Source organism: Megalops cyprinoides, chromosome 15 (genome assembly GCF_013368585.1).
Source record: "Megalops cyprinoides isolate fMegCyp1 chromosome 15, fMegCyp1.pri, whole genome shotgun sequence".
Lineage (NCBI taxonomy): Eukaryota > Metazoa > Chordata > Actinopteri > Elopiformes > Megalopidae > Megalops > Megalops cyprinoides.
The window spans coordinates 10024248-10039549 of record NC_050597.1 but is presented as its reverse complement, the minus strand read 5'-3'; the positions used below and the strand labels follow the sequence as shown (position 1 = coordinate 10039549).

The following is a 15302-nucleotide window of genomic DNA, read 5'->3' as shown; positions in this document are numbered from 1 at the left end:
TTGACACAAAAAGCAGCGACAAACTTCAAAGCAACAATGACAAAATTTATTGATTCGATCCTTTCTGTCCCAGAATGTACAAAAGATCCATACAAGTAATCTCTTTGTCCAACATCCAACACTATGCAGCATTTACAGGATAAAGGTATTAACCATTTAGTGCACTAACAACAGTTTTAAAATAGAGTATTTTCATTATAAAATGTTATTAAAATTGTATTTTGGCCTGGCCTGTAGCTTCACTGCAGAAGTCTTCTAGATCATAGCAAATGACAGCCACTGTAAAAGGAAAAAAGCAAGAAGACAAAACAAAATACTAAGTTACTTTGCCCCTTAGATTCACTCGTTTTTTTCCCTTCATTTAAACAAATCAGCCCGCTCCAAAATCACCATGATGGAGTAGAAAAGGAGAACTTTCATTTATTTTAAGGAGAGGATGAGTGTGGAGGATGGGTGGTTGTAAAAATTAACCTTAAATAGAAGAAGAGGACCACCCCAACACAAGTAACAATATACTGTTAATATACTGAAAGAAAATATAACTTTTACTTTAAATTGGAAAGTTGTTTGTATTTTGGCAATGATAGAAGAGCCATACTTGGCTCCATACTGGGCCACAGATTGCCAAAGAGTCTATGAGCAAAGTAATGAAAACCAAAGCACAGTTATTACTGCATTATAGCATGTACACTGCAAGGTCTTACCTGAAAAAAGTCCAGTTCTATGGAACCACTGTTCTCAGTGTCTATCTTCTTGAAGACTTCTACAAGGAGAAGAGAATTTTCAGTCAAGCGTCAAAATCAAAATCCCACAAAAACCATTATTTCCTGATGCACAGGGGGGCCTTGTCAAATGAACCATGTCTTCACAGAGTAATAAAGTCATAAAATCACATTGTATTCAATGTAATTAATCTAGACAAAAAGGCTGCAATATCTGCTTGAAATACAAGTAGTAACATTTTTGCCAAAAAATTTTCATTATTATTTTAAGAGTAATATGTAAAATCCAATCTATTGAAATGAGACCACAAGCTCATCTGATTTTACAGATCACACTGTGCAGTTGATGAAAACGTTGCACCATGAGTTTCTCAAAACATTTGAAAGATAAAAATAAATTGGAAAAAAGAATCCTATAAGACAGGTGTGGTTTTATTTTTCCATTTATCACTACCCAATACTATGTAGAGAAAGTGTCAATAGTACCAAATTTGTTATAATTAGCATTTAACTCATTTTTAACTTATTTTTTCCTTAACATCAGTTTAAGATCAGTTTTTATAAATGACTGCATAATCAAAGTAAATTGATGAAACCCTGTCTTTCACAGTGTAAGTATGTGTAGTTTCAAGTATACACCCAGTCGAAAAATACTTTGTCAATGAGTAAGGGACTTTTTGCTATTATAGCTGATAATGAGTCATAGTTGCCTCTGGGACAGCTTGCCTTTTGCAATACACACTGGGAATTTAGTTCATAATTTTAAAGGTAAACTATCTGATAAAAAAAATCTCAGATTCTGCAAATCTTGACTATGTTCTAATTGGTTGAACAGATTTGACATTTTTTTTTTTTTTGCTCATTGCTGTTTTGCTTGTACTGTCCTTTGAAGAAACACGTGTGGTAATAGTTTCCCATCCCAGATGCACATTGACCTCATTTGCTAAATGATGTCTAGCATGTGATCGTACACCCTCTTCCCTAATATCAAACACCTTGTTAAACAAAGAAAAAGGCCCTTACTGAACATCATCTCCAGACGTGTCAAGCAGGCCACGAAGTTATCAAAATCAATGGTCATGTCGGATTCACCGTAGCGAGCCACCAGGATCTGATGAATACTGTTATTCAGAGTGAAACCTTTTTTGGGATGAAAAAAAAAGAATTAGTGTCCAGCCACAGAGGAACACAGCAGCTGCTATTGCTGCATATTTTAGGCAAATTGATACTGATGCTGCTGCTACACGCTACTATTGAAGTGGATTTGGTCCTTTTATTTATCTTAACACACCTGCTTCTTTCAGGGCCATGCGCATCTCTGGAGTACTCATGTTGCCTGACCCATCCAAGTCATTCTTCTTGTAGATCGCCTGGAGGAGCATATGTTTGCATCATGCAGAGATTGTTGTTTATGCATGTATGTATTTTAAGACTCATCAGTTTCAGCTGAATCTTGAGGTTGTTAAGAAGGGTTATGCCACACAATGGCTCTCAGTAAATACATACTATCTGTACTATCTACTGTATATCCACAGTATCTAACCCTGTAAACGAAAATAGTGTCTCTTACCAAGTATTTCTGGACTTTCTTCCACAAGGTTGCAAATTCCCCTATTCCTAGTTTGCCATTTCCACTTTCCTGCTTAAGAGTCAAGGATATATGTGATTGTCTGAAAAACCTCACATGAAACATTGTTATAATTTTTCTTTGCATCATTTTGTAACTTTTAGATCTTATATTTTTCTACACTATTTGTGACATAAACACAATTGCACCCCTGTAAAATACCCAAAATATGGATTTAGTGGCTCAATTATAAAACACAATTTGTTGAACATTTATATGAAACAAGTAAATAACAGTCTAATATTTGCAGTTGGCCTTTGATGCTTTGCCTCCAAGGGTGCTGCCCATCTAAAATGAAACAGCCTGACAAACAGCGTGGCAGGTACCCTGTAAGCTAGATGAGGCGAGGGTGGGCAGTTGACTGCAAGCACAGTGAACACAATGCCTGTTACTGATCATTGTTTTAGTTTAAATACACCTCAATACATCAATTCTTGTCTTAAGATGATTGCAGGATCCCAGTAAATTAACTGCCTTGTTCTAATTATGGTATTGCTGACCAAAGAAAGCATTCGATCCACAAAACAGTTCTCACAACGAAGGATACATCCATTAGATTGACCATGATTCTGCAGGTGTCAAGACTAAACCCATCTGTTTTTATGTCCGTACCTGTAAGACATTAAATGATGTTAACCATCATGACGTAAGATCATAGCATGGTCTTATCTGGCAACCGAGACACACTGACAGGCAGAGAAAAAAAAAATCACTTACGTTTGGAGACAATTTTATTGAAAATAGTTCTCAGCTCTGTTGCAGATATTTCCATGTCCTGTGAACATGAAACACAAGCTTGTTATAAATAAGCAGTTAAACTATGCAACTATGCAAAGAGTGCTCTGACATTTCAATTCACCCTCATTTAACAGACAAAGTCATCTATAGGTACATCTATAAGCAAATCAACCTAGCAGGTTCTACTAGTTCTGAAAATCAACACACTTCTATAAAACTGTTTACATATTTTTAATGGATTTTTAACACAGGCATGTACAGAAAATAAAAAATGGCATGTCTGACTCATGTAGGATGTTAGGATGTAAAAATATCAAAAAACTTACATTTCCAGCGAGCTTCATGAACAGCCCCCTAAATCCTGCATCAACCTCATCCTCTGACACTGTGTCCTAATTTAAAGATAAAAACATATTTACTATCAATCAGAATATCAATCATATCAATCAGAAAACCGAACACCATAACAAAAAAAGAAGAAAAAGTTCTTACATCTTCTAATTGTGCTTCAACAGGATCGTCACAGGGCCTGACAGGCAAATTTAGAAATGCATTACTCCAATCTGTGCAAGTATTTTCTCTGTACTGTAGCTTAAAGATATGTTACAAGGGGGGGTGGCACTTTAGCACACACAGCTCTAATATTTCTTCGTTTTTTCTTAGCTAACAATGTGACAAAACCACCCCTCCCTCAAGTTCTACTCTGTACATAACTGGAGAAAATGCAGTTTAAAATCTGCATTAAACAGAAGAAAGACTTAATTTTCCTGATTCAAACCAGTGCATTCCATGCAACAAGAAAGAAAAATATTTGCACTGAGACGTGACTGTGCGGCGAGACGAGGGAAAGCAGGGGCTTACTGTGTTTCGCTCTGCTTCTCAGAGAACACGCGTATGCAGAAGTCTCCATCCTTGTGTGGCTCGAAGGTGGAGGGAACAATGAGGTACTCCCCGGGGGGCAGCTTGAAGCGCGTGCTGACCTCACGCAGGTTGATGAATGTCTCAGAGCGGGCCTTCTGCGCATGGGTCAGGAAGTAGTTCTTGTCCAGGTGGACCTCGCTTTGGCCACGAAACTGTCGCAGAGAAAGGGACAGTCAGGTTGAGGGAGCAGGCATGGATTGAATAAGCCATTGGTCTACCCTTAGGAATAAATACCTTACTTATCACAAAAGAATTGCTGGCTTCAAAGAGTATTGAGAAATATGAAGCTGAAGGCAACCATAAAAGTTATGCTGTGAAACTCCCTGTTTGAGATGACTGGAATCCTGATCCCCAGCTTTTGATCTGAATTGTCCCTCTGTGATGTAACACTCACCTGAGGTGGCACCTGAAACAAAACACAAAGCACAAATGAATCTGATTAAACTGATAACATGGCACCCATCTCATTTACATAAAGAAGCCAGGAGGTCCCAAATGGTGATCAAATCTACTAAAGTAATTGCATTCCTTTCATAGGCAGTACATTACTTACTTTTATTAATTCAGTAAAGAAATATGTGGTAAATATTACATTTGCCTATATTCAGTAATGGTAGAATGAAGGTTTTCGAACTTCACAGCTGTCAATATCTGATTGAAACCAATACAACCAGAGTCTGTGTGCTCACCTCGTAGATGGCGAAGCCGATGGTGTGCATGTCCTCTCCCACCTTTCTCAGCCGGCGCCGGTTCTTCTGGATCAGGCCCACCACAAAGCTGCAGCCCACCTCGTTGTCGTCTGGGTCGTCATCCTCCTCCTCCAGCTTGATCTTGAACTGCGGATTCATCCAGAAGGTATCTGTGGTGGAGAAAAAGGCAAAGCTAGAACCGCACACCTCCACATGAATACACAGACAGTACTGAGAATATTAAATACAGACTTGTCTGTTTGCATATTTATACACCTAAATTTGTAAACCGTCTACTTATATTGAGGTTGCTAGGCATTGGTTATGATAATCCCTTACATCAAGATTCACTAATGACATAAAACATAAACAACAGGTAGAAAAAAGGTTTAGAAATTTCAGGTATGCACAGGTCATATGCATGGCTATAATCAACAAAATCTCTGTGGGACTCTGCCAAACTCTTTGTTGTGCAACACATTATCAGTGTAATTTTAGTGGTACACATGGCTGACCCTGCCCGTCCAAGCTGGTAGCTGAGGACCTGCTATTTTTGACTTTCACACAGCATTTGAAGTAGTCCCAGCCTGTCTGAACATGCCTGATGAAAAAATATGCTGAGCAACCTGACTCAGTGAAGTCCTACATGTTAGCCTGGGGGCAAGACCACAACATGTCCATCATGATGCAAACGGCACCTAATTGGGCGGAATCAGTGTGCTGACCAGTTGTAAAGAAAGCAGTGCATATTTAGAATGCCAATCCAGGAAGCCAACATGTCCAACATGGTGGAGCTGACCTGCGGCAGTGCACAGGGTGTTGGTGTTTTTTGAAGATCAATTCCTCATACAGGGGAGGTGTGTCCATCTCTGGGGTCCAGTTACAAACATGCCACCACATGCAGACTATACAAGAGACAGTCTCCAAGACATTTGCTCCCTTACTACATATTTCTGTACACTGCCGTTGTACCCTTGGGAACGATAAGCGTTAAGCCAGAATCGCCTCAGTAAATATCCAGGTGAATAAATGGGTAACCTAAAAAACTGTAACCTACTGTATGTAAGCAGCTCTGGATAAGAGTGTCTGCTAAATGCCAATAATGTAATGTAACGGGTGGTTAAAACAGAGTGATGTTCTCACAGGGGTGGTTCCTGCAGCCGCCTGCAGTAGAGCCCTTCCTCCAGCTGCCGTCATATTTGCTCACACTCCAGTGCTTGTAGGTGTCACTGGACAGTGTGTCCGGGGTCAGAGTGCAGATCTCCAGACGAGAGTAATGCCTCGTGAAGTCAGTGAATGACATCCTGACAAAGACAAAGACACTGCATCGACAGGAGATTCAAACACATGCACAAAACCTGAGACTTGTGTCACTACAACAAACAGTTATTGAAGAGTAAGTGATACAAACACCCAAGTACTTCATTAAAGGAATCATTAAGGTTTTGACAAACTTGAAAAGCCAACATTTTCATACCAGAACTCTCCGTCGTCCGCTTTGACATTCCCACGCTCCGAGGCATCAACGTAGTTCCATTCAGAGGAGCTAGACAGAGACAGAATAAGTGTGGAACCACAAAAGCAAATCAGCTATGATTATGCAGAGCTTTGCCATATTCAAATATAGCTGTGGGAATGAGGTGCAACAAGTGACAAGGGCCCCATGTCACATTTTCATGACAGAAAAACTTTTGCAAATCTGTACTTAATTGGTTTAGTTGTAGCATTTAATGTTACAGAAAGCAGCGTGTGAAAACTGCCAGTTGCCTCCAGAGCTCTCTAAGATGTCACATTACATTACGTTACATTCATTTAGCAGACGCTCTTATCCGGAGCGACATCCAGCGCAGGAGAACAGAAGTGTATCTATTCAAGCTGAATGAGCAACAGTGTCAGACCAGGCTAACAACATTCTCAGACCAGTGAGTGGGAACATACTTGTCACTCCAGGCCCCTGTCCACTCCACTTGACCCCACGGGTTCCGCACTCTCACCAGCTTCTCCTTGCGTCCCCGGTAGCCCACCTGAGTCAGGAAAGAGATCATCAGAATCCTCCGAACAGAAACAAGCTGCGCTCTACAGCAAACAACGAATGCCACACTGGGCCACAGTCCCAATGCTCAACACAGACGATACCCATATGGTGTGCTCTGCTCACAAGACTGATGAATGAGTTGTTCACCAGAGTTATTGGGGTAAATCAGTGCTAACCCAAATGAAGCACAGTAGTTAGGAGGCGGCTGCTCAATGATATCACATTGGATAAAATATTGTTTCTGTTCATATTAAAATTGTACCCTTTAAATTATAAGACCAGGTATGGCCAACTTGACCCAGAGTACAGGCCAGAATTTACCAGTGTGATTGTCAAAACACTACAAAATAGAAGTGCATTAATAATTTATTGTACAGTCAGTTGTTACTGTCTACATTCATGTATCCATTTGCGTGTAAAATCCATTGTATAGCACACTTCACTTGAGGAGGAGGTTATGGAAAGGATATTTCACCAAACATACATTGCAGTTCTATAATTTTGATGCTTCTGGTGAGATGATTAGAATAAGAATTTTCCTTGCACAATAGTGCCCTCATGCTCGTCTATGCAGTAATCGCATTTCTAATTCATAACATTTTTAATCACAGCATTAGTGCCCTGTCTTCAATGGATGTTTTTTTTCCTCCTTCATACTTCTGGGAGGGGCCAAACTTGAAGCCGTAGGGCCACAGGTTGGCCAGCCCAGTACTAGACTTCAAGTACACCCAGGTGTTTTATTTACTGTGTGTTTGGTACATCCAGGTACTTTTTTTCAAGGGGTTCATTTTTGAATACAAGATTTTCTAGACCACTCCAGAAAATGTCAAAAATGGGTTTTGAGCTCCACTACATGTACATGTTAAATCAGAACTGTGAGGTAAATTAGTGATCATTTTTCAGAGACCAGCCCAAGCTTTCCACAGTGACGCGTCCTACCTCCACAGCGCCTGTCAGAGAGTAGGCGTGCCCCTTCACCAGCTTCTGATAGGTAATGGCCTCTGAATCAGCAGCACTGGTAATCTGGACAGACAGAGATAAACACCAAAGGAACATGGGAAATTAGTGCAACTCATCTGCTTCACGCATTCAGCTGTTCTGGTAATTGTTACACTGCTAATGAAAACACGTTTTGATGTGTTCCAAAGTTTCTGCATATTTTAACCCATGTTTAACCATCAGTCACCCAGCAAAGTGAAGCTGCTGCAATGACATCAATGTAATGCAATGTCCATCAAACCCCATGCACATCAATCCAGCCAAGGCTTTTTTTCAGTCAGGCATTTAGCTCACACAACTTTGCTTTTAATGTAACAGCACTGCTATTGGTATGATACAAAGCATAGATGTACTGCAGGTGGGCTACATGCAACGGAGCCATACATCGATGGAGCAGCCCAGCAGTGCCCCCGCCTCCAGGGCTTTCCTGATGATCTGGAACAGGTTGGAAGGGGCTTTCCGCAGCTCGTAGTTCTCCGCTATCCCCCCGGTGAAGTCCTCGAACCCCTCAGTGGTGGAGCCCCCTGACAGGGCTTCGTAGCAGCCGTTCACCCTGAGAGAGAGGGAGCAGAAGGCCTCAGGGGTAGGGCTAATGCTCAGTGTAACCTGTTCCACCGCAGGAAATTGACTTCGGCATCAAACAGCCTTTATATTTAATGAAAAACATGCAGAACTCCAAAACCAGTTAAACACAAATGAATGTCAAAGACTTGGGTGCACTCCAAGATGTAATTTTAACATCAGAATAGCACAGGTAACTAGAGAGGACTGAAGGGTGGGACATGGAATCAGCAGAAAAATGCAGATACCTACTGCTTATGCAATTAAATGATTTCAGAAATCAAAGCGCTGCAGTGTTCAACAACACTATTTTTTAAGTACAATGTGTCCAAAATATCCTGCTTTGGTGGGAAGGAGGATGAGCTGTGTGGCTCTTGCGTTTGATAGTTCTCTCTGTGTGTCTCAGTGTCACATGCTGTCAGAAACCAGGACGTCATGGAGGTCCACTCACTTGGCGTAGGCCTTCTCCAGCAGGGCGCTCCAGAACTCTGTCCCCTCAGCTGAGTGAACAAACAGCAGCTCTCCGTCTCTGGTGGGCAGCCTGTCGTCAATCACCACGTCCACCCACTCTCCAAACTGCCAGAACTGTGTAATGCAGGAACATGATTTAAATCATATGTAGCACAATCAAACACATTCCCCTCCTCTAGCTGTACCACCACAAATGTTAACCAGCTTTTGCCAGCACTTCCAATGTCATGTGAAAAAAAGCATTCAGGGTAGCCTCAAAGGACCAGCAAGTGCATCTTAATTTATTCTTACATGAAAAAGTACGTTATGTATTTAAATATCTGACCTATATTGTGATTCTTCTTGACTGGGAATGTTAAAAAACTATAAAGGAAATTTGAATCATTACAGTTATTGACACATTCATCTCAACCTAAATGTGAATCAAGCTCATCCAAAACAACTAAAGCAAAAGCAATGAAAGCCAAGTTCTCATTACACTTTCCTAAAATCATATCCTTAAATGAACCCAAGGATCAAAATAAATAAGAACATCACATTTCACAAACAAGCCAGTCCTCTGGGACCAATAACTTTACAACATTCTGACTCAGGCTGGCTTCCTATTTTGAATTAAAATTTCCTTCCACCCCGCCTCCAGAAACAATGAGGAATCTGGGGACACAGACCAAGGACACTCACAGTACTGTGTGTCTCATACTTGTGGGTGACAAGACTTGTCTAACAGGAGTCTTTAGTGTCTTCTGAGAGTCAAGGAGTCTTCCGTACTTAAGCCGGATCTAACCAGCTCTAACCTGAACGCAAACACAGCATAGCTAGGTTTATTTGTGACTGTAAGGTGATGCCTTTTTTGAGGAAAGAACCTTCAACCTCAAAGCCATTCCTTTGTTTGAAAAGTTTTTTTTTTTAACCATGAGCAACAGTCTATTACAGTTTATCAATAAACAAATCCATGCCAGCAGGCCTGAGAGGAACAAAAAAATTGTCACTGGTTCCTTCAAAGCTGACTGTCCCTCCTTTTACCTGGAAGTGAAAGATGCCAGCGTAGTCATCCCCAAAGCCCTGTCCACTGGGGACAACTCTGGCCATCACATCTTCATTGAGAGTCAAAGAGGCAATGGCAGCCAGGAGCCAGCAGTCACCTGTGAATTGTGGGAAATGAAAGGTTTCAATTATACCAGCATAATCTCCTCATTTAGTATGATAAGAGCAATTCACATTTGCAGTTATACTATTTCAGCACTAAAAGGAGAAAACCCCCCAAAAAATGTGTGTGAACAATGTCTCCAAGCTTAACCATTCCAACACTGAGCAAGCCTTAAGTCTTTCCAAGGAGGGCCGAGGGAAAAAGAAACAATAGGAAAAAGAAATGAATATCTAGTATAGTTAAAAGGTTGAATATCCATGACAAGAGTTAAGATCAACTGATTTCATAGACCTGAAAAGGCCTTAGTCTCCTGGTGGAGGAGACCACTTTTGTGAGACACCAGACCAAAGACATATCTCCCTCTGAGTGTCTGCTTTCCCTGTTGCCAGTCCCAACACGCTACAAACGCCCTCAGGCCCTGTCACAACAGACCGAGCCCCCCTTCATCACATGAGAACTACCCTCACAGTTACCATGTGATTTTCCCACTGCTTTTGGGACTGTTAAATTAGTTCTCAAACACAGATCTCCAGTGATTACTGACTCTCTGCCATGTTCCTGATGGTTTGGAATTTCGAATCCCAGCAGAATCACACATTTTCACGGGTCTCTGAAAGTTGTGTGGAGTGGACTACCACAGTTTCAGCTTATAAGAAGACAATGCTAGGATTTAATTTGAAACAGAGACAGAATGTTGAGTTCTGAAACATGGCTTCACACAAAGATGGAGAGACCACTGGTAGGGAGTGAAATTGCCTTGCTTATTTCAAACAGAGCTCTGGGAAAACAACAATGATCCAGTCTTTCTGCATAACATTTAGCAAATGAGTGGGTCTGTTTGGACTTCATTTCATTCATTTCTCGTGCTGGGCCTCATTTTGTTACATTCCAGCTCAACATTTACTCTGTAATTAGCACTGTTTTTAATGACCGGGCAACCACTGCGCACTTTTCTTTAAACTGCCCCTTACTGTCAAACTGCACTTGCAAGCATTGTTTGTACTGCCTGCTCCCCTACAATGTGGTCAAAATGAAAAGAAAAGAGGAAGAGATCAATCATAATTAGACTTTGTACACTTAATATTGCATCACATAGCAATAATCATAATCATAAAGCTATTGTGCGGAAGACAGGAATTGTTTCCAGTGATGTCACAGCCTCCTTTACACTGCTGGCTGTAAGAACTAGTATAAGGCCAAACGTATTGCTGTTTCCAACGTACGAAAGCCAGTTTCAGTAAGAGCATTTTCCATTGGTCATTAAACCTGTAAATGAACACTCGTGATTAAAGTCTAGTCACTGTGCATGTTTGCATAACACCATACTTCCTATGCTAGCTGCACAAGTTTCTCTCAGATTTTTGCATATTTTTCTCAGTGTGCCTGTGCCTTCTATTCTGAGCTGTGGAACACATTGAAATATTAAATATGAAACTTGAAGAGCAGCCTGGGAGGCTGGACAAGTTGGATCTTAGTTATTTGGCCTTAGTGAGGATTTTGGCCGTAGACAGTATTCCCTGCACATTCAGCCTTGAGCAACTTGCCCTGTATCTTTCAATAAATGTGAAAAGAAATCTGCCAAGTGGTGGATGCCGTGGCATGCACTGAACCACTCTTAACTTAAAGCCCTTATTGTTATTATTGGTCATAATTGCATAATAGCAACCGTCTCTGTGGAACAGTCACGTTTTCTGTGTTGGGTAATGCGTGGATGGTGCATCTCACACCATCCATTGTCCAGGCCTTTATGGACTTCTGCCAGATATTTCCTCTTCCTGTCAGTCAGTGCCCAGCTGCTGGGGTGGCTCCAGCTGCTGCCCACCCCTGCCTTTGTTATAAATCAAACAGTACTCTCTTCATATTTTGAAGGCCGCGCTATATGAAATCTGGACATCGTGTAATTATCAGCCAAGATGTATACCGCAACAACAAGTTCCACTCTGTCTGAACACCTATACAGAACCCAGCGTGACTGAAAACTGCTCATAATTACAGTAAAAATAAACAGTCTGCTTGTGGTTCCAAAAAAGTCTGCGCAGGGAACGCCCTAAACTCACAAAGCCTCTCGTGATGCGTTAGTAATGAGGCTGACACAGAGAGCAATTCACTCTTATAAATGGGAAGCATTTATACTTGCATATCAGAGCGCAATGCCCGTACTGTACTGTTATGAAAAATCATAAATGTTTTACTAACACATCATCATTTCAAAAACACTGTACTTTATATATCTGACATTGATATGATGTGTTTTAAGTTCTCCGCAAAAAGTACTTCTACAAAAAGTAGGACAGAATTAACTTTTTGTATCTGAACTTCTTCCTGAATCTTCAGGAACTGTGATTCACCTTAAAGCACACTGCCCTTTCAAAGTGAAGAGGCACACAACTACAGCAGTGTGCTTAACTTGTTATGCAGCTAGAGTGTACCAACATTAAGGCTGGAATGTCAAACTCAGCTTCTGTAGAACAAATAAGAATGTTTGCTTTTGTACCAGCCATTCACTCTGCCTGTATTTCTCCAATCCATCAGGTAACTTTATACATTGATATATTTCACTGCAGTGAAACGTTTAGAACACAGTAGAATACATGGTTGAAACAGAAAATGATTCGCCTAGTTAGGAAAACGAATGCAGACAGGCGCAAATAACATAAACAAACAGTAGGCGATGCACACCATCCCTTTTAATTTCGATTCTCTGATTTACCTTCTTGGAGATAGTGCTACTCAATCAACAGTTATTTGTTAAATCAAGTTCTTATCATCTCTCCCAGCTCACCTAGGGCTCCTTGGCAAATATCAGTCCTGGTGGCTCCTCCAACGATGAACCGTGGACTGGAGACCAGTTCCTTGGCAAAGAATTCAAACAGTTTAGTTAATGGAAGCCACGACAAAAATAGAGCACGTATTCTTCACTTTCCCATCAGGATTTGTACAACTGTATAAGCTAATACTATCTAATAATCATTGCAGATATGGAAACAGCGTTTCTGATGAATAGCACCTTAAGCCATTCCCGGTTTTGTAAGAAACCATCCAGTGCGCTAACCTGCGAGCACGAAAACCAGGACTGGCTGAAACTGCTATGCACTAGGAGTTCTGTTGTCTTTTCTACTTTGGCATAACCACTATGTCCTCTGAATTTCCGTGGAGCGGTGGGACGCACTGAGGATGCAAGTATGGATATTGCTGCTATAGTCACAGTATATTAGTAACGTCGCGGGCAATACTGCTTCTGTGCAAATCACGAACGACAAATAATTCCATAATTCTAACGGAGTTGTTTATAAATAAATCATAGTCTAGCCACATAAACCAAAATTTTACCAACAATTACTTTGGCTGCCACGCCCATGGGAAAAAGATACAGCTTTCTCTTGCAGGCAGTGACTGTTCCCCTCATGTGTTAATGCCATTTAGAAACCCATTTCCAAAACTTTTTACAGGACTTTTTTCCCCTCAACGTGTGCGTGTTGCATTCGTCTATGTTGCCTTATATATTCTATATTCATTTTAACGTTAACAAGAATAAAACGTTTGGTCTTAAAACACTTTAAAATAAGTCCAAGATAAATAAATAAATCCAAACTAAAATAAATCCAAAAATAAGTCATGCAAAAATCATTTTTTGTGAGGAAGAAGAACTTACTCCTGGTCTTTTCCATACCACACCTCTGGTTTTCGACGAGCGCGGTCCAAGCTCGTTAAAGCCCAGAGATTCCGTAGCGGCTGGAAAAGTGGGATCCGAAAAAAGTCCCCCTCGACTCAGACACTGGCTCCTTAGCGCCTCGAAATCCTGGTTCAGGTATTTAACAGCATTCGCATTGGTACCGAAGCCAGCAGCCAATGCCCGCTTTTTGGCCAGTGTGGATGCCACCCCGGACATTTTCTTCCGCTCTTTATTCCACACTGCGCTCAGTACCGCAGCTCCGTGGTATGAAACAGCGAATATTTGGTCGTGGAAAAAGTTACATTCTTCCTCCGCCCCTGAACTTTCAGGCGTGGTCTGTCGGCAAGTGAGAACGAGTTTGTAGCTACGATGTTTTGGCCTATGTAAATGTTATTTTATGTTGATTTACGAGCACGTTTCATGGACCATAAGAGGAAACCATACTGTACAGGGAGTATTTAGTATGTTAGAATGTACAGATCTTACATACGACATGTCTAAAAACCTATCAGCAATTAATAATTTGAATCGAACTTCCCCCCTCCCTAGTTAAAAGGAATCATTTTATGATGCATGAACATTATAAAAGAATGGATGACGTGTTTGATTTCTAAACGTGCTCCATTTCTGATGACAACGAAAAGTGTATATTATCAGTGACCTGTGTGTTCTTAGCTATAGGACTGTTCCAAAATCACTGCTAAACACTGTTGATCTGTTGTGTAAATGTCGGAGCGCTTGGATTTGAGTTGGCAATGCAGGAAAAAAAGACTTTCCGCCAAAGATTAAACGCCACCTTCTGGAGTCTTTCGATAGTATTTTTAAGACCAGGCACGTACGCTGAAAATCGGGCTTTTCACAATCTACGCTGTTTGAGATTTTAAACAAGGAGAACATCATGAAGAATGGAGGTGTGACAAAAATGTGACCAGAAGTACCTAATGGAATGGCACCTAATATCGATGCTTAGGTTTAATTCTAACTTTTGTTGGATTGTGAGTTAAATGTTAGAGACATTTGGTTCCTGCTGGAAATGGTTTCAGTAAGCAGTGCGGCTCACTCTCGAGGAGAGGGGGGAACCCTCTTGAGTGAAAACCTAATTAGTTAGGGAGAAGCTGATTGACTGTGATCTGTATTTGTATATCCAGATGCATTTATCGCCAACCATTGTGTAAACTGATTAGCCAGTTAAAAATGCTTGCCACACGTCTAGACTGAGTGTGTTGTATTTATCTGGTGCAACGTGGCCACTGTGTATCACCTTGGTTACATGCAGTGGGTTACCTCACTTTAAATAGGATAAGGTATAAACTATGAGTGGGCCCCCATTAAAAAGGACTTTTAGATCCGGACGAAAGCATGTTATTATTTTTTGAATGTATCAATATTGTTTGATTGTGAAATAATATAATAATATTGGAATATATTGGTCATCACAATTTTTACAATCAAGTTTCACAATTTTTAAATCAAGACTAAAAGTTTGGCTCAATCATGTAGACACACATTTGCTTTTTGTGTTATGGTTACTAGTGCATGGTAAATGTAATATTGTCTTTTTCCCTTTTGTCCTTGTTTTGTTTGTATATGTTGTATATTGAGTTGCTATGTTATGCTTCCTGCTTGTAATGCATTTTAATGTTTTGATGTGCTGCCTGCCCAGGGACTGCAGATGCAATTTAGCTATGACTAAATCTGAAGCAACTAATATGTTGTGTG

The 15302-nt window shown here is 40.7% G+C and overlaps 1 protein-coding gene across 1 annotated transcript; it reads right to left on the bottom strand.

Moving 5' to 3' along the window:
* Window positions 1-74: 74 nt before the first annotated feature.
* capn2a (calpain 2, (m/II) large subunit a) lies at window positions 75-13857 on the bottom strand. Its single transcript, XM_036546110.1, has 21 exons — window positions 13563-13857; window positions 12693-12762; window positions 9787-9905; window positions 8744-8877; window positions 8116-8284; window positions 7672-7755; window positions 6636-6721; window positions 6175-6243; window positions 5841-6001; window positions 4698-4867; window positions 4403-4414; window positions 3949-4160; window positions 3580-3616; window positions 3414-3479; window positions 3067-3124; window positions 2897-2961; window positions 2293-2361; window positions 2014-2092; window positions 1746-1862; window positions 705-763; window positions 75-279 (listed from the first exon to the last, which is right to left on the bottom strand). Exons 1-21 carry the CDS (start codon window positions 13797-13799, stop codon window positions 256-258), a joined length of 2097 nt encoding a protein of 698 aa, XP_036402003.1. The 5' UTR covers window positions 13800-13857; the 3' UTR covers window positions 75-255.
* Window positions 13858-15302: the final 1445 nt, after the last annotated feature.